The sequence below is a fragment of the Sciurus carolinensis genome, chromosome 3 (genome assembly GCF_902686445.1).
Source record: "Sciurus carolinensis chromosome 3, mSciCar1.2, whole genome shotgun sequence".
In the NCBI taxonomy this organism is placed as follows: domain Eukaryota; kingdom Metazoa; phylum Chordata; class Mammalia; order Rodentia; family Sciuridae; genus Sciurus; species Sciurus carolinensis.
In genome coordinates, this window is record NC_062215.1 from 137,889,185 (window position 1) to 137,916,038 (window position 26,854).

General features: G+C 34.8%; 2 protein-coding genes across 13 annotated transcripts in view; one reads left to right on the forward strand and one right to left on the reverse strand.

The window, feature by feature from the left end:
• Positions 1–26,854, forward strand: part of Pms1 (PMS1 homolog 1, mismatch repair system component) — a 99,855-nt gene that overhangs the window by 4,971 nt on the left and 68,030 nt on the right. For 5 of the 9 annotated variants that reach the window (XM_047546741.1, XM_047546743.1, XM_047546742.1 and 2 more), the window contains 2 exons: positions 17,895–18,046; positions 22,354–22,536. In XM_047546741.1, the coding sequence (XP_047402697.1) occupies positions 17,915–18,046; positions 22,354–22,536 (315 nt within the window). In that variant the 5' untranslated portion in view covers positions 17,895–17,914. Of the gene's footprint in view, positions 1–12,377; positions 12,502–13,330; positions 13,442–13,779; positions 13,931–17,894; positions 18,047–22,353; positions 22,537–26,854 lie in introns of those variants that run through there. The other 4 variants (XM_047546739.1, XM_047546736.1, XM_047546738.1 and 1 more) reach the window with 4 other exon arrangements.
• On the reverse strand, positions 839–12,336 carry Ormdl1 (ORMDL sphingolipid biosynthesis regulator 1). Of its 4 annotated transcripts, none has more exons than XM_047546749.1 (4): positions 12,199–12,336; positions 10,423–10,603; positions 5,157–5,308; positions 839–1,513 (listed from the first exon to the last, which is right to left on the reverse strand). In XM_047546749.1, exons 2-4 carry the CDS (start codon positions 10,594–10,596, stop codon positions 1,378–1,380), a joined length of 462 nt encoding a protein of 153 aa, XP_047402705.1. In that variant the 5' UTR covers positions 10,597–10,603; positions 12,199–12,336; the 3' UTR covers positions 839–1,377. The 4 variants fall into 4 exon arrangements, with proteins under 4 accessions (XP_047402705.1, XP_047402706.1, XP_047402704.1 ...); XM_047546750.1 differs by having other exon boundaries at positions 12,268–12,329; XM_047546748.1 differs by lacking the exon at positions 12,199–12,336 and adding an exon at positions 12,025–12,192.

The window sequence follows — 26,854 nt, forward strand, 5'->3', positions numbered from 1 at the left end:
TTCTAACCTCAATACTTTTGAAATACAAAACAATGATTACTACCCCGAAAAGTCAGTTTGTTGACAGAAATTGATTTTTAACTTGGTCTACAACTCCTTCTCAATCTTCTTTAAATATGTTACTCAGTTTTTCAGTTTCATCCTATATCAGAACTTTGTTTTTTTTTAATATGATTACTTCTGAAGTAGTGTATAGGTTTTTTCTTGCAATTAATATTAACAACTATAGGTAGCTTCCCTAGGTCACAAGAATTCAATATAATCACTACTATAAATAGTTACCATTTGGGGTTACCTATACTAAGGCTCACAAGTTTAAAGGCAAAATATTAACAAGCAAACTATGGGGGTTGAGAGCAGGACTAAGGAAACACAATCTTATCTTTTACTATAGACCTGCTAAAACAAAATATCCATTACTTACTTTGATACTATGGCTAGAGAAGCAGTTACTGCTACACCACAGGTAGCTATATAGCTGTCCACTTTATAGTCCTTTTCTAAGGAATGACAGACTTTACCAATTAAGTTGCTTAACCAAAACAGCAGACACCTATAAACTACCCTGTACTTTAACTGCTTGAAATAAATTATTTTCCTAATTGGTTTATTAGCAGCCTTGTGTCTAGAAAACCATGTAAAATCTGTTTTGTTCCAAACTTAGAATGCTGACTCAGAACTATCTGTTAGATACCTGGCTATCTTCCAGCATCAGTCATAAAAGTGGACCTTCATGAACTATGTAATGTAATAAATGCAAAAATAATTTCATCTATCAACATATAATACTGAGCCAGCCCAAAAAAAAAAAAAAAAAAACAAAAAACAAAACCCCAAAAACAAGAACAAAACAAAAAAAACAAAACACCACATACTCATAAGACAGAAACTGGCTTGTATGAAACAAGAAGGTATATATCCTCTTTTATATAAGAGAAATATATATGATAATAAAAAGAATCTATAATAAACTTATAGAGATGATTCTGGTTTACATGTTAAGTCTGCCTAAACTATCACTGAATGACTGGAAATTTTCTTTTCCTCATGTCATGCCCATCATTATATTTAAGCTGGTCCTAGTTTCTTATAAATATCTTACTCCCTTGGATTTATCTACTACATCCTCACTGTACTGCCATTAACTTATAAGCTGGGCCTGCCCAGCCTGCCTAAAAAGCCTTTCTTCAAAAATATACCAGTTGTATTAAACAGAGGTATCCTTTAGTAGAAATCTGCACTTAAGAACCAGCAATTGGTCCTCTGACATATATACCTCTCATTTCACATTATCACAAAAACAGTGCAGTTTACTAACTACTCCTTCCTTACAGGAAACTCAGTAGCTGTAAAAATTTTGTTCAGTTTTAAAACATTTCAATACTTATTAATTCCAAAGATCCGAACACCGTGTAGTTGTGGCATTTTGGGAATAAGCACACTCAGAAGAGAAGCTGTGTTTAGGATGAAGTGAGTTGGATCATACTTCGTATAGAAACTTGCCAGAAAATATCTGTTGAGATAAAAGTCAAAAATACATGTAATATCCAAAAATGAAATTATTTAGAATTTTTTAAAAATTAAAAGGTAGAAAAAAGGCCACTAACCACAAATACCTAAAAGTAAAATCATTTGGATCACTAAAATTAAAATTTTTATTTAGGTCCAAGTTTCTTTTAGATTTGGGATTTAAAAATGTGTTTAGTGGTGACGCACATTTTGCATTTCTGCAATTATATTAAATGCATTTAATAGAATGTATTGCTATTGAGCAGAAGCTTTAAAGTAGAAGGCTTTCAAAATAGGTTACATATGCCCTCTGAGACTTTATATGTAGTTTTGTATTTATGTAGATATTTCTGAAGAGCAGTTCTGGATTCAAAGCATCCATCATGGTCTCAAAGGGTTCTGTGACTGACCAAAATGTTAATAATCACTATTGTAAAGCTTTGAAAAATTGGGTTTTAGTAGTACAATTCAGTATCTTTCAAAGAAACAAAACACTTGGTTGTCCCTTTGACGTTCTCATTTCCATACTATAGTTGAATAGGTCTATAATCAATCTAACTAGAAACTTGAGTTAAACTTGTAAAATTACAGCTATTTTCCTATAACTAAACACATATGCATAGTCAGATATCTAACATCCAAGAATTTTTTTTAATAAGTGTAAACCACCTTTAAGACCATAAAGTGAACTTGGACTATTTAGTTTTACCCAAGGTTATATCAAGAGTGTAAATATATCACCTAGCTACAAAAAGAACCCTTCACATAGATAGAATGTGAATCAAGTATCATGCCTTACTTGATTATAACTAAGAATTTAGTTTCCATTTAAGTGTTAGTCTAATTACTTTGACAGTATACAGCAAAGTATTCTAATAGCCTTTCCTCTATTGTCATTAATTTCTCCTCAGGGAACACAAATATCTTGAATAATATGGTCAGAAAAGAACAGTTACTTCCAAGTATGACTGACAATATCAGAGAATGGTATACATCATTATCAGAACCCTTTAGACTGAGAAGTTCTAGATCTATTTCAAAAGTAGCCAGAACTTTCTTGAGAAAACCACAGTCCTCAAATTTTGCTTTATATTCTTTCTTCCCACTTTCATATACTTGAAGACTATTTTTATACTTCCCTCACTAAGTAAAACAGGGTTATCACTTGTATTTAGTAAGCCCATTTGATTTGCTATCATCATTATGGGTTTAATTTATAATCTGATAGGCTGAAAATAATAAATCTTGGTATGTCTTATCATACTATTAGTCATGCCCCCTGTCTTTTAATGAAACCTAACTGTGATGTAGATGATATAAAAATTATCTGACTCTTAAAAAAATATTAAATGCATTTAAAAAAACATAGAAGTGTTTATTTACTAAGGAGTCTATTGGAGAACTGTATTAGAAGATCAATATTAGGGTTTAATGTAGGCTCTTGATTCCAAATAGCTACAAGATCTTTAGCATGGTCATACATTTGAATGTTTCCCCTGCCCCTCTAGTACTGGGGATTGAACCCAGGGGCCCTCTACCACTGAGTCACAACACCAGTCCTTTTTATTTTCAGACATGGTCTTGCTGAGTTGCCAAGGCTGACCTTGAATTTGCCATCCTTCTGTGCGTCCGTCAGCCTCCCAGGTCACTGAGATATCAGGCACATACCACAGTGCCCAACTGAATCTGTTTCTTTATCTAAAAATCTGGAATAACACTGTGTGTCACACCTACCTGACAAATCATGATCGAATATGAAAATGTGAAAGCACTCTTAAAAATACTGGGGCCAGGGATATTTAGATCAGTGATAGAGCACTTGCCTAGCATGCATAAGTTTTGGGGTTAAATCTCCAGCACCACCAAAAAAAACAAAAACAAAAACAAAAACAAAATAAAACAACAAAAAACACAATGCTATTAGATTGCTTTAATATTGTTTCTTCAGTTATGTAAGGAATTTATTTAATCAGAATAGCTGAAATCATACATACCTGCAAGTCAAAAATATATTCTGAGAAATGAGACTGTACACAGGTACATCTTATGTGACTTTTGGTGATAGTTATTATTACATATATTAAGATACAATTCTCTACATTTAAATAGTTGAGGCAACTGAGGCTTTCAAGAAAATGGCCAAAGTCACACAGCTTGAAAACCAAGCCAAAACCCAAATTTAGGACTTTCTAAAATAACCCTTAGTTTATCCTTAATATTTTAGTTTATTCCTGTTAGGCCATGTAGACATTTTTCTTTTGAGGTTAATTTTTTCCCCCCAGTATTGGAGATTGAACTCAGGGACACTGTCCCACTGATCTACATTCCCAGTCCATTTTACTTTTTATCTTGAGACAGGGTCTTACTAAATTGCTGAACCTGGCCTCAAACCTGTAATCCTCCTGCCTCAGTCTCCTGAGTTGCTGGTTTTATAGGCATGTGCCACTGTACCTGACTCTTGAGGTTAAGAGTCAGGACTAAATCAATTCAAAATTTCTATAAAATGCTATAAATGTAAAGAAAAAGAAACCTATCACTTTATGATCAGTTTATTCCTTTCACTTGAAAATGCCATCCCTTACTTAAACAGCTATCCAAATCTATGACTCTTAAAAGTTCAGTTTAAAGAATTCCATCATCTCCAGAAAGTCTTTTTCCACCTACCTCAGACTATACTGATTCCATCATGGACACAGTATTATGTCTGAGTTCTGTGGTAGAGGGTTAATTAAGATATATGTGAACCTATCTATTATGTGCAAGTCACTGAGTTTGGGATTCAAAGCACTCTATGTACTTACACACTCTTAGGAGGGGAAAAAAAAAGCATATGTACAATTTTTGCCAGTTATACCTAAATAAAGCTGAGGTGGGGGGAAGAAGGCATTTCAGGTAGAACTGATTTTAACAAAGGCACAGAAGTAGGACTACCCATGAAGTGTTAAAGAAATGCTGCATATAAGAGCTTGCTTGACCAGGTGGGGGTTGGGTGGGGATAAAATATTTAGATAAAGGGAAAATGAGGTAGGAACTTTTGTGTGGAAAGCCCTGAATATCAAGTAATAAGAGAAAATTGTTTACAAATAGATATTATCTCATTCATTTCTCATAGCATCAAGATTATGTTAGGTGTCATAAGCTAGAATTTTATACATAAGCAGAACAAGGATAAATGGAAGATACAGGATTCAAGTCCTACATGCAAAGCCCAGCATTTCTTTTTTCTAAACTATATTTTCTTCTCCCAAAGAGTTTGAAGATCCAAATAAGGCTGGGTCACCAACGAAATGCTTCTGATCATCTAAATTACTGTTTAGGGAGATTAATCTGATAGTGCAATTCAGGATATGATTATGTGTTTAATTTTCTTATATGAAACTTAAGGACAGGAGCTAGAATGTATTAACCTACATATTCTGAAGAACATGTAATGTCTCCAAATGTACTAACTGAAGTGAAAACTGCTTTATCATCAACTTATCATCAACTGCCTTATTAAATACCTTGCCTGTGCCTTATACTATGTCTGAGGTAGTTACTTTTTGGTAGAAGTTTCCAACAAAATATTTTGTTTCTAATTCAACATGATAAATGGACACCTTCCTATTACCCAATCTTCTTTATAACCAAATATTTCTGCCACTTACAGAATTATTGGAGAAATTGTGAAAAACTTCCGTGAAGATGTAAACTGTACTCCATAGTCCAGTTGTTCCCAATGAGTTAGGAGCCTTGCTTTACCTTGGTCAGGAGTTTCAAAAGGTGTTCCTTTCACTGCATGCAAAAATACATACATTCCCTGAAAAACAAGCGAGGTAGTATATAACCAATATCAAATACAAAATTAGTCATAGTGAGTTAAGCATTAACCTGGTTCCAGGGTATTTGTGAGTGAACGATTTAACTGAACAGTTCAAGTTTTAAGCTTTCATATAATAGTGAAAGACCGTGGCCAGCTTCTGTATGGTAAATAAAGCTTTCTGGGATACAGAAGTATTACTGGATGAAAATCAGTAAAAGATCAACCCAAAGTAACTTATTTTCATTTCTTTTCATAAAGTTGAAGTATCATTAGGGTAGCTTCACATCATTACAATTAGATTATCTAACACCTTTCCTAGTAGGAAACAGGATTATCTTTTTCCAAATGTACAGGGAAACTTTTCTTCAGTGTCAGTAAATTTAATGATACTCAGCTCTGCCTTAATAGTTATCTTCCAAAGCTATAGGTATAATGTTCAAATCAATTCCCTTTTAAAGTCACCACTGTTCCTCTGTGGTGTTTCTTTTGAAGTCAGTTTTTAAAATATCAGAGTAAAACATATTTGTTTGGTACTGGGGTTGATCCAAGGGGCACTTTACCACTGAGCTAAATCTCCAGTCCTTTTTATTATTTATTTTGAAAGAGGGTCTTACTGAGTTGCCGGGATTACAACATGTGTGACTGTGCCTGGCTAGTAAAACATACTACTAAGAGCTATTTGGACTATATTTTTTTCACACCTAATTTTGCGGTAAGTAGGAAAAATAATGCATACTCAATTTGGTTTCTTTGAGATTATTATGCTAATTTAGACTGATAAGTAGTTCTTCATTCATTTTATAATCATTGTTTGAGGCACTGGTAATAGCATAAGACAAATATTATGAAAGTTTTTCCTCTAGAAGCCATGATATGAAGTCATTTTTTTCTACTTCAACTTTTAGTAAATATATAGAAAAAACAGAAAAATGTTTTGTAATTTTCTAATGGACCAGATTAAAAGAACCCTACCTTTCAAAGCTTAGTCTGTTCCATAGTATTAACCAGCAGCAAAATGCCTAAGGTATGTAGTAAAGGACTCAGGCTTCATTAGATTTAAGTCCACAAACATTTAATGAGTGACTTGTGTGTGTAAGACACATAAAACATATGCACATATGAAACTGAACAAGACGTGTCTCCAGTCTTAAAAAAAATTCATTCTTCTAAGGGATGATAAGGAAAAAAGACATAAACAACTAGAAGGTAGGGCAGAGACTGCTATCAAAGGTACAATCAGAATAGCCAGAAAATGCAGAGGGAAAGTTTTCTTATTGCTGTGGCAAAAGTCTTGATGCTACCTTGTCAATTACCTCATTCTTGAAGCTCAAATGAAAACTCCTTAGTGAAACCCTCACTAGTAACAATTAACCACCTGTTTATGTGCTTGCATAGAATTTCTCCAAAAATACTTTTATCACACACACTATACTGCGTGAAGAGTTGTTTGCATAAAGTTTGTTTTCCCTGAATACCTCAGGAAAAAGGGCTGGTACAGAGCAAGTATTACATATGTTGGAAGACAACATTAAGCCAAGGACTGTTTATGCTATAAGCATTAAGAAACTATTTTTATGAGGGCTTTAAAGGGAACAATGAAGCAGAAAGTATGTGCCTTCAAATTCTCTTGTGATTCCAAAACAGTAAAGAACCTGTACTCTAGATCATGTATATTAGAATCTAAGAGAACCCTCTTGATGTTCAAACTACACGTTCTTACACTATTTAGAATGTAATGCTCAGTTTATCACTGAAATATTCAGTGAAAAAGAATAAAATCTGGGTTCAGGGTGTAGCTCAGTGGCAGCTACATGTGCCTAGCATGTGTGAAGCCCTGGGTCAATCCCTATTACTAGGATGAAAAACAAACAAACAAACAAACAAAGTTTTCTGACTATATATCTTCTACCCCAATATGTTTAAAAGTTCTTATTTATTTCATGGCTACCCCTTAATCAAATAGAGAATCCTTTCATTTTTAAGGCTAATGATTTTGTGAAGCATTAATATATCATGCTGGGTATTGTAGCAGTGAATAATAAGAATCACTAGGTTTCTATTGTATGGTTCAGAGAGACAAATATATTTTTCTGCTGGGTACAATAATTAGGTTTGTTTCCCACATTTAAAAGCATTCAACACGTATTTCACATTTTTAATTGGTTTAATGTAAGCTATCTTCAAAGGAAACTTTAGTTTAGAGTCATGTAATTGCTACATCTGTGGGTGGCTGTGTTAGGTGAACTAATAATAAATCAGAAGTTTGCTTTCCTACATGGTGTCAATTGGTTATTATTTGTTCATGATCACATACTGTGCCTTAATTTCAGTTAATCAACTTGAAAACAAGGAATGTGGAGAGAAGTAATGGCTTCCAAAATACATTTAACATGAGCCATTATAAAAATGAAAAGAATTTATTCAGAACATGTAAAAAGATCATTAGAAACACAGAAATTAAAAGAAAAACTAGGCATGATGGCACATGCCTGCAATCCCAGCAACTTAGGAGGCTGAGAGAAGAATCAGAAGTTCTAGTCAGCCTGGGCAACTTAGTAAGACCCTGTCTCATAACAGAATTTTTAAAAAGAGTTAACGATATAGCTCTGTGGTAGCAAGCCCCTGGTTCAATCCCCACTACTACCAAAAAAAAAATGTAACAGACTACTTATTAACTACTAATTATGAAACTATGATAAATACATAATAGATTGTGGAGAGTTGTATAGATTTCTGCGAGAGGTAATACCTGAATAGTCTTGGACAGAAATCAGGCAGGTATAACAGGAAGGATGGAAGGGTATTAAAAAACAGCTCAAGCCAAACCAAAGAGGTGAGAGCAAGATGATTTTCTTTACTGCTAGAGTTTAGAGATGGTGGTGAAGACTGTGTTTAGAGATGGTTAAGATTGAGTCCCTTTCTTGCCTCTATACTCTTATTAACATGTCTTAGATGCTGTACAAAGAACTTTGGATTTTACCATACATGCAATGAAGAATCCTTGAAGGACTTGAGAGTGTAACTTGAGCAGGCATGCATTTTAAAAATAATTCTCTGCCACACTGGAATAGAGGAGAGTAGAGGCGTGGAGCAGAGAAGCATCAAGAGTAATTCACCTGAGAAAATAATGAGGGTGTAGGGATGTAGCTGACAATAAAGCAGTATGACAGAAAGGATCCTGACCAAATGGATAGAGAATATAAAGGAAAAGGAGGACCACATGTCCTCATTTGCATAGGACAGTTCTGATTTACAACTGTTCTTTTGGAGTAGTTATTACCAGAGCTTCCTTTTACTCTTAAAATAGTCTCAATATACATTGAGACTATATACATTTTATTAATTGCTTTACCACTGACATTCAGCTGTCTGTCTGGTTTATCTGGCAGAACCTGATGTCTTTAGATAAGATTAAGAATAAAGTCAGAGGAGCAGATTGTGGGTGGTAAAGGATAAATCAAGAATATGATGAATTCAGATTGTACTTTTTTGGTTTAAGATGCAAAGTGATCTGGTAGTATGCACTTGGGCATCATTATTCTACACGTAGAAACTCAAAAATGGGTAGACTAAGTAATCTAGGTAGAATACATTGCATAATATAGAAAAGGACCAGCAATATTTATGAGAAGAAAAGAGAAGATATAAAGACCCTGCAATGGTAACACAGAAGGAAATCAGAAACATACCTAGGAGAAAGTGATCCCATAGAAGCCAAGGAAGAGTTTCAGTAAAAACAGGGTGACTAGTGTCAAATATTTCACAGAAGTGAAAAGCAGTGTTCACTGGGTGTTATGGCATGTGTCTTTAGTTCTAGCTGCTGGGGAGACTGAGGCAGCAGGAGGATCACTTGAGCCTGGGGAATGTGGAACCAGTCTGGGCAACCTAGGGAGACCCCCATGTCTTAAAAGAAACAAATACAACAGTGTTTGCCTTACTAAGGTCTATCACATAAAATGGACTAAATGAACATTCGCCTATCATTTCCACCAACATGTCTTCCTTGTCCCCCTCCAATTTCAAGTATACTCCAGAAGATGTGTAATAAGTATTAATTTTTAAAAATCCATTTATCCTACATTTTTCTTATTGTTCTGAGTTCTCTGTCTTTAAAAAATCTTTGAACAGTTCATTTGTATTCAGTTAAACTTCTCCATTAATTTGATTTCTCTCCTTTCATTCAACTTCAATTGACTGTTAAAGACAGTGAAAGTCACTATCAAGATTGTTATGAGAATGGGTTTTTGGTTTTTAACAATTTCCAGGGCTGCATTAATATGATCAGTAGATTCAAATTTCTGATACTCTGTAAAGCTAATACAATACACTTAATACATAGAGTGATATCAAGTATAGTGAAAGCATCATAATATGCTAAACACAATTAAGCTCCAAATTGCTATAGAAATGGAAAAGCATATATACACAATTTAGAAAGATGTAACAAGGATTGAAATAAAAGATTTTCACTGGATTGCAGGTAACCAAAAATCACAATTGCTTCTGAAATATTCTGGTTAATCAGTATAATAATCTGAATTATAGTGTCTTATAGTTTTCACTAAAATAATCTACTATTTTTTAGATTCTGTACAAACAATGGGATAAAAAGTCCCACTTAGAAAAAGGTTCCAATGTTAAAGTGTGGCAGAAAAAATGAAATCCTATCCCAGATTATAATTCTTCAAAATTGACACTCATATACTACAAACTACTGAACTGTACATTTTTTTTTGTAGTGTCGGGGATGAACTATACATTTTAAATAGGTGAATTTTATGGTATATGAACTATATCTTTATAAAGCTGTTAGAAAACACTAAATTGTTGATGTGGAGGTATAGCTCAATGGTGCGGCACTTGCCTAGCATGCTCGAGGCCCTGGGTTCGATCCCCAGTACAGCCAGAAATAAAACAAAACAAAACAAAAAAGTCCAACAACAAAAACCCACAAAATATTAGCCACGTTTTTAACTTTTTTCATCTTGCAAAATTAAAACTGTACCCACTAGACAAAAAAAAAAAAAAATCCCCATTCCTTCTTCCCCTTAGCCTCTGGCAACCACTACATCTTAAGCTTTTAAGTATTTATAATAAGGTGAAATTCTTACCAGATTATGTATAATATTTGTTAAGGTCCAAGCAACTGGAACACTGAAGAAGGGAATGCTGAGTAAGACAATATGAAGCAAGCCAACTCCCAATGCATATGTCAGCCACATACCCCGGCTGTTCATTACACGGGTATTTGGATTCACTTCACTGTGGGCAACTCCAACATTCATGTTTGCTCTGTAAAGATAAAAAGAACACTGATATAGCTGGAAACCTAAATACCCCTAATTCTGACACAATGAAATGTTACCACCAATATTATTTTTTTTCCTTGTTATGCTGAAATAGAACACATACCCTCCAAAACATGCTACTTGCAGATGCTAGTGTAGGCAGCAAAGAAGTCTCAACATCTCACTTAATGGTTAGATAAACACACATTTTTATGGTTCCCTTTCTTAAAACTTGTCTTCTAGTGTATCAGTTTTAATAAATGGCATAATGGACAGGAGAAAACAAACTTAAAGAAAAAAAAAATCTATTTTTTACATTATGAGAACAGTGAAAAGTCATGAGCTAAGTTTACCAACATAATAAACTCATATTTAAAAAAAAAAAAAAAAAAAAAGGACCGACCCAGTCTGTTCTGAGTAGTCAGGTGCTTACATCTAATGTAATGCTGTACCCATACAGTAGTCAAGAGTTCAAAGTACTCCTTTTTGAGTACTGAACCCGGGAAGAACATGCTGTTCATATGTGTAAAATTTATGTGGTCAAGGGACAGGTTTGTTTTTGTGACACAGCAGGTTAAATAAAACAAATCTTTATTCTGAATATTTCTATAGCTCGAAAACTTTACTTTTTCTTTTCTTCTCCTTCTTTGAGAGTTTTCCCTTCCTCTTTTATATTCAAGATGAACACGAAAGGAAGAAATGATAGTATCTCTCAGTCATTTCAATGTTAATGTTTATTCAGGTCTAAGAATTCCTTAAAGAACATCAAATTGTCCTAAAAAAATACCTTATTCTAGGAAGGGGGAAATGGGATTAGATTACATTTTAACAGACTTTATATATTAATGCTTTTTATTACAAAACTAGCAGAGAAGAATTTCTTCATAATCATATCTCAGGAAGTGTTTCCGAGAATATCTTTTCACTCTTTCAAGAACTATGGAATAGGCATTAAGGCTTAAAGTGCTGAAAGTTACACTAAGACAAAATTAAGTTTCATGTATAAGTTTACGTGTGTAAATATTCCTTCTATAAAAACCCATCACTTATGTTACATCCTTTTAAAATTTTATAAAATTGAACTTAGAACATGCCACGACTCAAGACAGTTTTCCCACTTTTCACACAGTTTTCGAAAACAATGTTTGAAAGAGGCCTAAAATTTACGTTTCAGCGGCGAGGCAAAGCCGGTGTGGTGCTGGTCCTACTCGGTTCGGAAACCATTCCCAGCAGGTGTGCCGCGCCTAGAGCACCCGCAGACAATGACTTTACAGTGAAGAGGTTCTCAGCCCTGCCCTCGCCCAGGCCTGTGGAGAGAGCGACCGGCAGCGGCCCGCCTTGGGAACTCCCCCGCCTACCAGACAGCCCCGGGAAGCCTCCCGGCCGGGGGAAACTCCCACCCTGCCTTTCGTTGTCGCGCCGCACCTCCAGTCAGGGCCGCGGCACAACGACGAGGATTCGAGAGAGAGCATCCACCACCGCTTGGTCGGCACGGCCGGGCACAGCACGGGCCCCTCTCCGCGTACTAGGTCCTGACTCTCCAGAAGCTCGCTCCCAGCCAAGGCAGCAGCACAGCCCTCGGCGTTGGTATCCACTTACCCACCACCCCGCTCCCGACGGCCGGCGCGGCGCAAGACCAGCCCAGCGGCGACCGCAGCGAATACTCACGCTCGGAAAGCCAGTGGTCTGCCCTAGCGCGGCGCCGCGTGTCGACGCCGTCCAAACGCACTCACAGCCAAGGGATTGGCTGCCAGCAGCGCCAATCCCGCCTCCCGGGGCAAGGCGGGACTAAGAAGCGCGCTGGGTCCCCCACTACGCGCATGCGCTGAGGGTGAGCGTGGCATCCCAAGAGGCCGGGTTTGGGCTCCGGGAGGGACGCTGGCCGCTCGCCGCTGGTGGATGGTAATTGCTTGCCTCGCGTTTGCTAGGAGATAGTGTTGTGTGCCTAATGGGCATTCGTTCTGATATGCTGGTAGGCTCGACGGTTCCCTCCCCTCGCCTTGTCCTAGTTGGAGCGCGAGCGCGGCAGGCCGCAGTGGGCGCCTCCCCCAGGGGCGGGAAGTGGGTGTAGGAATTCCTGATAGCTCACACGTGCGGGGCGTTCTGTGCGGTTCTGGGCCCCTCAGCACCCCGCTTTGAATTTTGTTGCGGTGCATTTCCCAAACCTTTCTGGGTACAGGTCTTAGATATTGTTTCCTAGCAGAAATTTTAATCCACAACAGCCACAACTTGTTTTGCGAGCGAGTGCGACGTTTTATAACGTAATTTGGTGACCTACAAGGGGTACAAGTAAAGTATTCATTGAATCATTATTTTTGCCGATGTCTTTCAGTGTTTATCTTTGCTGAGAACGGGCACCAGTGTTATATCCTGAGGAAATGTGGATACCAGTAACTGAACTTATTTGAGGACTGAGAGGAGACTTGATTAGATTTTTTTGAAATCGTTTTGGAAATCAAATTTCGGTTACCTTGGCAGTATTCAAAACTTGTGATTTTCATTGCTGAAATATTTTAGAAACGTTTCAAAGTTGACTTAGGAGAATGTTGGCTATGGATATGTAAATATTTAGTATTTCTGTTGGTTCTGTGAAAACAATTGAGTTAGATTTATTCTGTTCTTTAAATTCTTTGTGTTCTCCCTAAAATCTGTTAGTTCTCTGATATCTACTTCTTTTTCAGGTCCACCTGTAGTCCTTAACTGACTTTCCTGGTCATCAGCACGCTTTCATGAGTATTCACTTTCCCTCCCAACACAAATGGAAGACTGACTATCCTGACACTCTCAGACATTCTATTCCGTTCTGTGCTATGATTTGGAAGCCTGGCACCAGGCAAAAGAGGTCTTTTGATACACATATGGTAGAATGCTACATTCTAGGGACATGTGATTATAAAAGCTATATCCTTAAAGCACTCTATACCAGGAGGAAGGGGCAAATAGAATAATTTGTGATGAATTTGGGTCAAAAATAAAGAAAAGATATGGGATTACAGAGGAAGAAATGCCTGATTTGTTGGTGATTGAAGGGAGTAGGGGTTGGAAAGGGAAAAAAGAAACAGTCAGTACACACAGTACACTGAAGACTATTTTGAGAAGTATTTAAAAAGTAGGATAGATAGGACTGGATGCCAGGTGGTAGAGGGTGAGAATTTCTATGATGTCTTCAGTTTCTAAATTTGCTTTGTGTGTCTGGATGGAAAGTCTTGAAGGGAAATGGCCTCTCAGGTCAAACATGCCAGAGTGTACATCTGCCATGTAATAGTTGTGTTATCTTGAGCAATATATCAAGCCTTTAAGTCTCATTTGTAATGGAAGAATAATAATACATGTGAGTATATTGTGAGGACTAAATGAAATAATGTATATAAAGTTCTTATGTTAGCTCTTATAATATTACAAAAGAAATATAAAAAGATGGGACTGGGGTTGTGACTCAGTGGTAGAGCATTCGCCTAGCACGCATGAGGCCCTGGGTTTGATCCTCAGCACTACATAAAAATAAAATAAACGTATTGTGTCCACCTACAACAACAACAACAAAAAGAAAAATATAGAAAGTTCATTAGAGAAGGATTCTGAGATTGTTTTGGGGCATAGTAAGTTTAGGTTGCTTTCAGATCATCTAAATGATGATATTGAGAAGGTAGGTGAATCAGGCCCTGGAGTCCAGAAAAAATTTTTAGGAGTTTAGTGGACCGGGAAATGACATGGAGGCCAGTTTAAAAATTAAGTATGAGGGACCGAGGTGTAGTTTAATAGTAGAGCGCATGTGTAGCATGCACAAGACCCTTGGTTTGATCCCCAGCACCAAAAAAAAAAGAAAAAGTAAATAAAATCAAGCATATATAGTGAAGGAGTTAAGGTAATGGTGACTTGATTGGAAGAGGGTCACTATTTTAATGTTTACATTGGCACAGGAAAAATGCTGATAAAATTATTAGGTCTTTGGGATTTTCAAACTAAGGTAGAAGATTTTTGAACTCAATTCTAAATGGTTAGCATCTTCGAGGCCACCATATTGCACAGTGTAGCTCTACACTCTTAGACTTGGGGTCATTCTGAATCTTTGGAGAGGAGAGAAAGTGTCTTTTGTTTTGGATTGCACTAATCTGTGTGAATGTTATGGAACTAACTGTCCACTGTTCGTCCACAGTGACTGACTAAGCTTCCAACCCTGGAGAGCCACAAAATTCCATTGAGAAATAGTTATTCATAGCAGTTTCTCTGAAAACTGTGGTCTCCAAAACTAAATCAAATATATAGATTAATTAGAAATTGTTAGTGTTAAGAAATTCCAGCATTTCTTTACATAATGGTCTCTCATCATAATACTATACATTTAAGCCCTTAATATGCTTTCTCATTTGATCCTTTTAAGTCATGAGGCATTATCTTTTTTTTTTTTTAACAGATGAATTGTTTTTACAGAGGAATTTTAGTGATGTGCTTCTGTTTATGTATAAGAACATGAACTCCAGGACCTGTTTGGTTTTTGCCTCTGGCCTGCTAGTTTTTAATTGCGCCAATTAGTATTGCCTTATGTTTGTAAAATATATTTATGAATTGTGACCAGTTAATACCCTCAGAACCCAATATGTTACCTTTTTTCCAGAAATGTGTCTCTTAAAAATCTTGCTGTTATAATGCCTATACACCATTTCCTGTTGAGTTACTGACACTTATTTTACATTCTTCTTTATATGACTTGTTTGTCTTATGTTGCTTGAGAAGAAATTTTAAACTGATTTTTAAAAAAATTTTTTTTTTCAGTGATGTTTTGTTTGGAACTAGATTACATAAAATCAAATCACCAAATGATCATATGTCTAGTCATGCTAAATTAGGGAAATATCTACGGTTCCCTCACCCCCATTTTTTTGGTCCAAGAAAAATCTTAACTCTGGATGTTGTCAAGCTAGTGTTTATTTTCCTAAATTTTTTTTTTTTTCTGAAATTAGGCAGTGAGGCAGGTGCAAAACCTCCTCCCTGCAGTTTTAAATATGGAATTTTCATTAAAGATGTTTGAGGTGTTTTGTTTGTGTGAGCAAAGGGTTTTATAGCTAAAACATGGATCTGCATGTTGTATCAGCAGATAATGGATCTTAGATTCCAACACAGAGATTTGAGCTTTATCGCTTACTGATTTTGTGGTGCGACATGATTAGAATGATGTTTTAGGCAGAGTAGATCTGGGATCTGACTAGTTTAGATTAATGCTAATCTTAGATAGCCTACCTCCAAAAGAGCTTACTGGTTAAAAAGGCTTTGTAACTCTAAAATACATGGGTGAGAAATCATGTTTAAATGAAGCTGCTGTTAAGCTGTGTGATTGACTGTAATTACCACATCTCAAGGTGATAGGACCACTTCTTCATTTCTAACCAGGAAGCTCATACTTTACACTCATTGTAGCACAATTGCTGTTCTCATTATTCATTTATTACCATACTGTGATTTACCAACTGTTTACTTTTAAGAATCTTTTTAGAACAGGTTTGTCTTCATGATTCTAGTGTTTATGTGCCTTCAGTGGTCTGTAATGAGTATGAACCAGGGCATACTTGATACAGACACTTAAGGAAATATATTTGAGATAAAAATTTTAAACTTGTAAGAAGTAACTAGGCCCAGTTACTTAATCACTCAGGCTTTTCTTTTTAACCTCTGTCTACCTAAAAAACAAAACAAAACAAACAAACAAACAAAAAACCCCAATGATTCTCTAAGGAATACTGATATTTATTTGGGAATAGCATTGCCAAATTTATTTGGGGATTGTGGTAATAGCAGAGATAAATAGAATTGTAGATAGCAATTACAGCCACACAAAACATTGGGAGAAATGAGAAAAACATTTTGCTCATATTATGGATTTTTTAAAAATCATGTGTTGCATAAATTACATGAAAGTTTTAAATAGCTCTTCGAGCAGGTAATTTGTGAGTTAGACCAGAAAGCAGCAGTGATGGGGAAGAGCACAGAGACCTTTTTATTCCTCATGCCAGTTGGAAATTATAAACTTGTGATAAAAGTATAATAAGCCTGTCTTATCTTTTATTTAGGATAAAAGGGTCAATTTTGACCTAATCCATATGTCTACATCTCTGTCTATGTTTCACTGTATATCCCTGTGTATCTAATCAGGTACATAGGTACCTATAGATATATAAGTAAATGTATGGGAAAAGGATGTACGATTATTTTAATCACAGATTAAATAGCATTCCTTGTTTCCTTTCAGAATAATCAAGCAGCCTGAAAAATTACAGAAAAGAAAAATGGGCAAAGGGATTTCAGTTGACACTGCATTTTCATGATCCATTAATATTGTTTCTATAAGAAGCAAAGTAAAACACTTAAATATTTTGTCTTCTGATATTTAGGACTCATTTGGGGATGATTATGAGCAACAGTCTCTAACCTCACAGTTGGAAATGTTGCAAACTATGATCTCCTGCTTTCAGGGCACTTGGATACAATTAATACCAAGTCTAACACATGACATAAAGTAATAAAAGAGAGTACCTTAGAGAAGCTAAATTACATTATATGCTAAAAGTGCTACAGAATTGGCAATTTAAGGAGAGCTATAAACCCTCCTACAGAGATGCAAGCCATCTTTCTCCTCACCACTGATGGCACAATCCCATTTTCTGTTAATATTGAAAATGGCTCAAGTCTTTCCACATAAAAAATAAAATCACTTCTGCTCAATTTTTTGAATTTGCTTTGGTCATTTTATTTATTAAAGATAATAAGATTACCTATCAATAGAGAAAGTGTTGAATTACTTGCCTATATTTAAGTCTCAGCTCTGCCTCTTAATAACTGAATGATCTTGTACAAGTTTTCTTCTCCGTGCCACAGTAGTAGTATAAAATGGAGATGATAATAACACCTATTTCAAAGTGTGTTGATATGAGCGGGTGTGTAATCCCAGAGGCTTGGGAGATTAAAGCAGGAGGATTGAGAGTTCAAAGCCAGCTTCAGTAACTTAGAGAGGCCCTAAGCAATTTATTGAGGTCTCAAAATAATAAAAAGGGCTGGGGATGATGTGGCTTAGTTGTTAAGTGCCTCTGGGTTCAATCCCTAATACCCCCTCCCCCAAAAGTGTATTGGTATGAAATAAATGATTTAATACTGTATGTGCTTAAAATAGAGCATGGCATAAAGTAAGTCTAAATAAATGGGAACTGTTACTACAATTATTGTTAAATCATTATTATTTTTATTAGTTCTATTAGGATTATTTAACAATTCTTATTTTTATAACTTGCATTTTTATCTTCTAGCTATTCTGCTAAATGCTAGAATGAAACAGTTGCCTGCAGCAACAGTTCGCCTCCTTTCAAGTTCTCAGATAATCACTTCAGTGGTCAGTGTTGTAAAAGAGCTCATTGAAAACTCCTTGGATGCTGGTGCTACAAGCATAGATGTTAAACTGGTGAGTTTCTTGAGAGATACTAAGAAAGGGACCTTGTAGATCTTTTCTTCTTTCTTTGTGCCAGCAAATTACACATAGGATATTTGTCTTAAGAGCAGGTTCCTAGAATTAAATTTTAATACGAATTAATAATATAGTAATAATAAAAGAAATTATGGAAGAACACATGTCTTTTAGGACTTAATCACCTAAAACATCATTTTAATGTCAGTATTTTCTGATATTTGTGCTTGGTTATTCATGTTTACTTGTTTTATTTATTCTATGCATTTTATTTTTCCCACCAGTTTTGTTTCAAAACCATTCCCCTTGTTACTTTAATTTTTGCATTAAATGCTGCATATTAAATCATTCAGTTAACATGACTTAGAACATTCATTATGATTTATTGCAATTAGTTTACATGTCCATTTTTCCTATTCTAAACTGCAAGTTCATAGCAGTAAAATATATTTTATTCATTTTTTTATTGTTCATTACTGGTCAGTACCTAGCACTTTCTAGGAAAGTAAATTAATTTCTTTCAATGTTTGAATACATTTTTAAAAAATCTCCTAATTATTAGATATTTGTGTTATTTCTACTATGTTGGCATTAGAAATAATTCTGACTGGAATATCTTTTTAGGAAAGGGATCTCACTTTTTCTTACCTGACAAGATTCTATGATATAGCTGTAAATCTGAGTTACTTCATATAAAAACTGTTTTTTGATAAATTAGTACTGTACCCATTTTACAGATAGTAAATGTTCTGAAAAATAGTAGTGGAGCTAAAATTGGAATTCAGTCTTTCTGACTCTAAAACCCATTCACTATCTTTCCTCTGTGCTAGTGGTTCTCACTGTGTATGGGTGCATCAGATTAAATTAGGAGATTTGTTAGATAATGAACTCTGCTCCTGAGACTTGTGATTCCTGGAGGAGCTTGAGAATTTGCATTTCTAACAAATGTCTAGTTGAAGCTGATGCTGCTGTAGAACTGCTCTTCTGTATCAAACGTGTTATGTTTTTAAATAATACACTGTAAGCTTTATAAACATGAAAAAAAGAAAGCATTTCATATAGTCAGTTAAGCCTCATTAGAATATAATTGATAATAATTAAATAAGATTATATCATTATATATGACAGTTTTTCTTAAGAATCAGGCAGGTAAATACATATCCTTTTTTTGTCTCTAAAACATGTATCTTGTTCTTAATTGTTTCTGGAAGAAAAATAATAGCTCATTATAGTTATGTAATTGAGGAGTTCATTTTGACATATTCATAAATTCATATAACATAATTTGCTACATTTCATTCACCAGTACTTCCCTTTTCCCTCTCTTCCCTTTTCCCCTCATCACTTTCTTCTAGTTTACGGGTCTTCTATTAATTTTTTAAAAATTGGTGCATTATAGTTGTACATAAAAATGGAATTCATTGTGATATAGTCATATGTATGCACCATAATTTGGTGGATTTCATTCCACAGTTCCTTCCCTTTCCCATCCTTTCCCTCTTTGCTTTGATCCCTTTCCTCTAATTTATTCTTCTCCTTTCTATTTTTATGAGATTCCCTTTTTAAAAAAGTTCCTTGTTTCTCTCTAGGTGTTTCCATTTCTGGTCTTGTAAGGATTCTCCATACTGCTTTCCAAAGTGGTGGTACTAATTTTCAGTCCCAACAACAATATATGAGTGTACTCTTTCCCCCATATCCTAGTTCACATTTGTTGTTATTTGTATTCTTAATGATTGCCATTCTAACTGGAGTGAGATAAAATCTCAGCATACTTTTGATTTGCATTTTTCTCATTGCTAAAGATGTTGAATATTTTATCATGTATTTGTTGGCTGTTTGCATTTCTTCTTTTGAGACATGTCTGTTTAGTTCATTTGCCTATCATCACCTGGGTTTCTTGTTTTTTTGGGGTTAAGTGTTTTAAGTTGTTTTTATATTCTGGACATTAATCTCTTGTTGGAAGAGTAGCTGGCAAAGATTTTCTCCCATTCTGCAGGCATTTTTTTCATGGTGTTAATAGTTTGCTGTATAGATGCTTTTTAATTTGATTCCATTCCACTTATTGGTTCTTGATTTCATTTTTTGATTTTAGGAGGCTTATTAAGGAAGTCAGTGCCTATAACAATATGTTGTAGTATTGACCCAATGTTTTCTACTATCAGATGCAGTGTTTCTGGTCTAATGTCTAGGTCTTTTATTCGCTTTGTGAAGGGTGGTATTCATATGGATATTCAGTTTTCCCAGGACCTTTGTTAAAAAGATTATCTGTCTTTCAACATGGTTTTTGGCACCTTTGTTGAGTATCAGATGGCCGTATCTTTGTGATTTGTCTGTGAATTTATTGTCTTCATAACTTTTTAATGCCAAAACCATGCTGTTTTTGTTATTATAACTCTGTAATGTAATTTGAGATCAGTTATTGTGATGCCACCTTCCTCATTCTGTTCCATATTGCTTTGGTATAGGTATTTGGTATCAATATTTGATATTCTGGGTCTTTTATTCTCTATGAATTTGAGGACTGTTTTTTCCTCAACAAAAGAAAATCTGAGAACTGTGAAGAATTCATTGGGGGGCTGGGGTTATGGCTCAGTGGTAGAACACTTGTCTAGCATGTGTGAGTCACTGGGTTCGATTCTCAGTACCATGTATAAATAAATAAAATAAAGGTCCATTGACAACTACAAAAATATTTAAAAAAAAAAAAAAGAATTCATTGGTATTTTGATGGGTAATGGATAAATCTGTATATTGCTTTTGTTAATATGGTCATTTTGACAATGTTTATTCTGCCCATAATAATTTTTTTTAATGTTATCAAGCTTACTGCAGTATTCTATAAAAGTAAATTAAACATGATAACTTAGCTATATATTTTAGTCTCTTGACATTTATCAATTTCTACTTTATAGAATTTTAAAATAAGCTATTAACTTGGCTGCTGTACATGATAAGACCTGTATAATTTGGATTTCTTATAATAATTGTTGTCAATACTAAGTATGTTTTCATAATTAGTTGATTAAACTGACACTTTTAAACATTTAAGGAGATCTTTGTGTTCTTATTTTACTCAGATATCTGGGACTCTAATTTATATTGTAAGTTACATTTCTCTGGTTAATATTTTTTTCTATAAAATGAAGCAAACAAGCTATTCCTAGAATGTAAACTTAATTTTAGATTGAGAGCAATATGAGGAACTAAATTTTAAGTATCTTTCTCTATGACTTATCTAAAAAATACTGATATATGTGATATTATATAATTTCAGGCCATTATAAAGATGCAATACTACTTTATAATATAGAGTGAATACAGTCATAGGAAGATTTCCTCCCTTTATAACTTGTGTCTGTGGCAATACACATGAAACCTTTTGAGGTTAGGCTTAATAGAAGTTGACTACCAAGTTTAGAATATGGTATTCATAGAAAGTGTAATTGGTATAAGAATCTAGATTTAGATTTTATTATGTGTGTATAATATTGTATTAGCATATAGAACCAAGCTATGAATTGAGTTTGTTTTCTTAATTTTCAAATTAAAAACTCACTTATGTGGCCAAATGAGATGTGTTTTCTCAGCTGTTTCCTATTTGATAATATTGAGAAAGTAGGTATTAAATAAGAAAAGTGTTTAAAAAATGGATTGAATAATCATTGTTAGACTCTTCATGGATAGAACAGACAGAGTTTCACTGGGGATGGTACTTTTTTTCATTTGGGGGTATTATAATTCAGAAGAATGTTTTTAGTCAAGTTTAAACATAAATTATCACAAACAGAGAAACAACATGTATCCCATTTGTTTACAATAAAAAAAAAAATTATCAGAAATATCCATGGTATGAAACAAGTCAAAGAACTGCTAAAGATCAGACTGTTCTCTTATTTATAGTGAATTTCAGGCTAAAGAATACAAGGGATTTATTCATGTACCATAATAAGAAATTAGTAGAACTCAAGACTTTAAATTCTTGTTTCCATAGTGAGCTCTGTAAATGAATGTGCTGGGTGCCATGGCTCAGGCATGTAATTCCAGTGACTCAGGAGGCTTAGGCAGCGGGATCACAAGTTCCAGATCAACCTGGGTGACTTGATAGACTGTGTAGCAACTTGGCAAGACACTGTCTCATTTTAAAGGGATTGGTGATGTAGCTTAGTGGTAAAGAACCCCTGAGTTCTATCCCCTGTATCAAAAAAAAACCAAAAAAGACCAAATTGTTTGATTTATGTTTCTGTTTCTAAATGTGATCACAGTTTAATGTTTTTATATACTAAAAGTGTTTTTAATTTTTATAGGAGAACTATGGATTTGATAAAATTGAGGTTCGAGACAATGGTGAGGGTATCAAGGCTGTTGATGCACCTGTAATGGCAGTGAAGTACTATACCTCAAAAATAAATAGTCATGAAGATCTGGAAAATTTGACAACCTATGGTTTTCGTGGGGAAGCCTTGGGGTCAATTTGTTGTGTAGCTGAGGTAAGGTCATTTATATTATAGACAATTTTAGTGATTTCATAATAACAATATTAGAATTAAGAAATCTAATCCAGTATTTGGCAAAGATTTTGTACAATTTTTAAAATTTATGTTAGGGTAACAACACAAAATACTACCAATTTTAACCATTTTTAAATGTGCAGCTAAGTAGCATCAAGTACATTCACATTGTTATATACCCATCAACACTGCAATCTGCAGAATTTTTCATCATCCTAAACTGATTGTCAGTACCCGTTAAAGAACAGTTCCTCTTTGCCTTTTCCCTCTTCTCCCATCCTTTAGTAACCACTATCTTGCTTTCTGTCTTTATGAATTAAATATTCTGAGTACCTTATATAAAGGGTATCATACTGTATTTGTCCTTTTTTGTCTCACCTTGGATAATGTCTTGTGAACATTGTAACGTATCAGAATTTCCTTCCTTTTAAAAGCTAAAGACCATTGTGTGTATACATCACATTTTGTTTATGTCCATTCATCTGTAGGTGGGCACGTAGGTTGTTTTCACCTTTTGACTGTTGTGGATAATGTTGCTCTTAACATGGGTGTACAAATATTTGTGCTCCTGTCTTCACATCTTTCGGGTGTATACCTAGAAGTGGGCTTGCTATGTCATATGGTAATTCTATCCATAATTTTTGAGGAACAACATCATGTATTTTGCAATGTTAATATTTATTAGAGAAGATAGTTTAGTAACCCTTTGTCTTGGAAAAGATATTTTTTAAAAATTAAACATATTTAACTGGGATTTCTCAGAGTCTTTACTATACTAAAGCACATTGTGAACCTTTAAGGGTAGTAGTTTATGGTACCTACTTTCCCCTACATCTCCTTCATCATGAAACCCTTTTATTAAGAGGATATTACTGTTTTTGTTTTTGCAGTACTGGGTATTGAACCCAGGCCTTACACATGTCAGGCAAGTTTTCTACCAGTGCAACTATATTCCTGGCTCATATTACTGTTGTTTTTTTTGTTTGTTTTGTTTGTTTTGGTTCTGTGGAACCCTCACTGGAAGTACCACTTTGGTCAATACAGATAATGAGATTGAATCTAGAGGTGTGAATTAACTTGTTCTAAAATATAGATACCTGGGGGCAGATTGGATACTAGAACTTCACTTTTCTGACTACTGGTTAGGTGCTTGTAATGTCTACACACCCCATTGTTCAGCACCTGACACATTCATTTGCATTATACCAATTGTATTAACTGCCTCTGCCCCAGATTTTTAACTAGTTTGTGGCAAAATTTATCTATAACCTTGGTCTCTGCATTTCCATGTGTCTCATTTGTGTTTGTTTACCTGACTTTATTAGTTTCTTTATGCTATACTGTTACTCTGTGGGTGGTGGGCTGTTTTATTGTGTGACAGTATCTTTATGCCAGTAAAGGTGACAGGGTGATTGTGAGGGTTTCTTTGTGTAATTTTTGTGGTTTGCCTAGCTGTTTTTAAGCTGGTATCTCCTATTTAGGTGAGAATGGCCAAGTGCAATAAAATGATAGTATTTGATAACTTATTTAGGAAATGTGGTATGGGCATGACATATTGTTGTTGTCTTCTGGTCTTTGGACATCTGTTTAGTAGCTTGATCTTCTCCGTAGTGATGTATTCTCCAAACTCATTGTGGTCCTTCCTTTGGCCTTCTGCCCCTGACTTGCTGACATAGTTTAGGTTTTCTCATTTTGGGGGATAGGGTCCTAGCTATATATTCACTTTCTCTTTGACTTTTGGGCTCTGTAAGATATCGTGTTAAGTAATATGAAAAATGTCAGGAATGGTGCAGTTTATGTGGGAGATTTGAGTGTTGTAGCATAGTGGGCAAAGGTCACTTGCTTGTTGGCAGCCAGATATTCAGTTTTTCTTAAAATAGGAAATCCTTAAGTGTGCTCATAAAACCTCTACCCAAAATCTAGCACACCATGTGCTTCTCTGTCTTACTCAACACTTGCTTTATTTAGAGTTCACTGAACCTTCAAATAGGTTTTGGAGAATAAAGACTGGCAGTGCCCACATGTACCCTCCAGTCTTTCTCGTCAGGGTACTTATATGGGAACCTGTAGTCCTGAATGAGTTTTTAAAATGGGATGGAACTTGTACCAGGGAACCTACCAGTACTGGTACTATTGTTTGATTTTTTTTATCTGTTGTGAAAACTGGAAGATATCCTTTAAGTGTTATTTTGGTATTGTCAGAAGAGATATAATTTGGCACATCTATGTTTTCTAAAAGATATATTTACCTTTTCAGAGACAAAATTGGTCATAATCAGTTTTGCCTGCTAGATGGCAGCACTATACTTAGTCTTTATAAGTATGTTTTACTTGAGCCATGTAATTTATCCATATTCTCACTGTAGTTCTGATTTTACACAGCAGATTTGCAAGTGTTTTTCTGTTAGTCACTCTATCTTGTTTCTTTATGTGATTACTTAAGCCAGCTTGATATTCACGTTTATCATTTTGTCTTATTTTTGAGGCATGAAAATGTTACTGAGTATAAGTAGTTAAAATAATTTTGCTCATCAGAATCAAAATAATTGTCAAAGTATCACAATAATAAAAAATAAACTTTTTAAAGGAAGTTTGCAGTCTATACATTGCAGTGCAAAACATGTTTATATTAAAAAATATTAACAGCATTTCATGGAATTCTCTTTGAAATCTTTGAGGAAACCATGCAGATTTGTGTGTGTGTGTGTGCGTGTGTGTGTGTGTGTATACAATTAATTTTTACATACATGTTCCAGATAAAGATAAAGGTTGTTATCAGAAAGTTCTCTCAGGTCCTCTCCTAGTCAGTACCTCAGAGGTAACCACTATTCTGGTCTCTGTCAACACATATTAGTTCTGCCTGTTTTTGAACTTGATACAAATGGAATCTTACAGCATGTATTATTTTGTCAGTTTTTTTTATGGTGATTTAGGTTTGATTGTACCTGAAAACTAAAGGAAAGATATAATTGGAAGAGATCCTGGTAGGACTAGTAGACCATAGTGCACTACCCACATCTCCAACTTTAGGACTGGGTACTATGAAGGATGCCAAGTGAATGTTCACAACTGAATTTCCCTTTGGAGTTTACCCTTACTTCACTGAAAGAGTTATCTTATTCAGGTCATGCAGAGTCATCTGCATCCAGTAACTGTTCTGGTCCCAATTCAGGATAGCTCTGCCTTGTCCCCACATGTGATCACCCAGAGTACTCCTTAGTAAACATCTGTTCACTAATCTCTGTCTTCCAAGTCTACTTCATGGGTAGCCTACCTACAGTGTAGGTATTCTCTGGCTTAGTATCTTCTTATTACTGATGAGGAAACTGGGGTGTGGTGAGGCCAAATGCTAAACTTCTTACCACAACTTCAAAATATTCTCTAATACTCATCCAACTAGTATTTGATTGTCTATTATATACAGCATGTTGAACTAGGTAGTTTATTTCAGAGGAACCATGTGTAATAAAGTAAATGTGATAGGAAATTTTAAAAAATATTTTTTAGTTGTATATGGGCACAGTACCTTTATTTAATTTATTTTTTATAATGTGCTGAGGATTGAACCCAGTCCTCAGACATGCTAGGCAAGTGCTCTACTACTGAGTCACAACCCCAGCCCTAATATGAAAATTGTGACTTATTCAGAGGTCAGAGACCCATAGTATATCCATGGCAAAGCTAAGAATAGTTTCAATTTCATGCCTCTCAGTACTGAGATCTTGCCTTCTTATTAGCATGATTAGAAAGGTACTAGTAAGTTTTAACCTTTTGAGGGAAAATGTTTACTTTCTAAACAGTATTCTTCAACATTCAGAAAGAAATGAGGTTTCATGTATAAAAGTTGATTGCTTACTTTTATATTTATTTGTTTAGAACAGTACTGGGTAATGAATTCAGGGGTATTATACTACTGAGCTTCATCTCCAGACATTTTTTATTTTTTATTTTGAGACAGGATCTCCCTAAGTTGCCCATGCTTTCCTAGAACTTGCAATATTTTAAAGGCCCTGATTTATTTTGAAATTTTCTAGATAGAGGTACAGTTACATAATAACATTTAGTGATTTGGTTATTTTATCTACCAAATTATTTGATGTGGGTAATTAGGTAATTTTAAAGTCATATCCATCGTAAGATGTAAGTTCAATAGATTGATAATATGTAATTGGTATATAGTTTTGTCATACTGTTAAATAACTGTCAACTTAAATTCCAGTTGTTAAATTTACTTTTTTAAGATGATTTTAAAAGTTAATTTAAATTATAAAAAGAAAAATTAAGTTAGTCTCCCAGC

Bases quoted from the DNA above. Each gene is read 5' to 3' on its own strand.
- Ormdl1 (XM_047546748.1), bottom strand. From the start codon at position 12,071: ATGCTCTCTCTCGAATCCTCGTCGTTGTGCCGCGGCCCTGACTGGAG. The intron at 10,604-12,024 runs GTGCGGCGCGAC...TTATCTTTACAG, and splicing joins TGCCGCGGCCCTGACTGGAG to AGCAAACATGAATGTTGGAG. The intron at 5,309-10,422 runs GTAAGAATTTCA...CTTGTTTTTCAG, and splicing joins CAAATATTATACATAATCTG to GGAATGTATGTATTTTTGCA.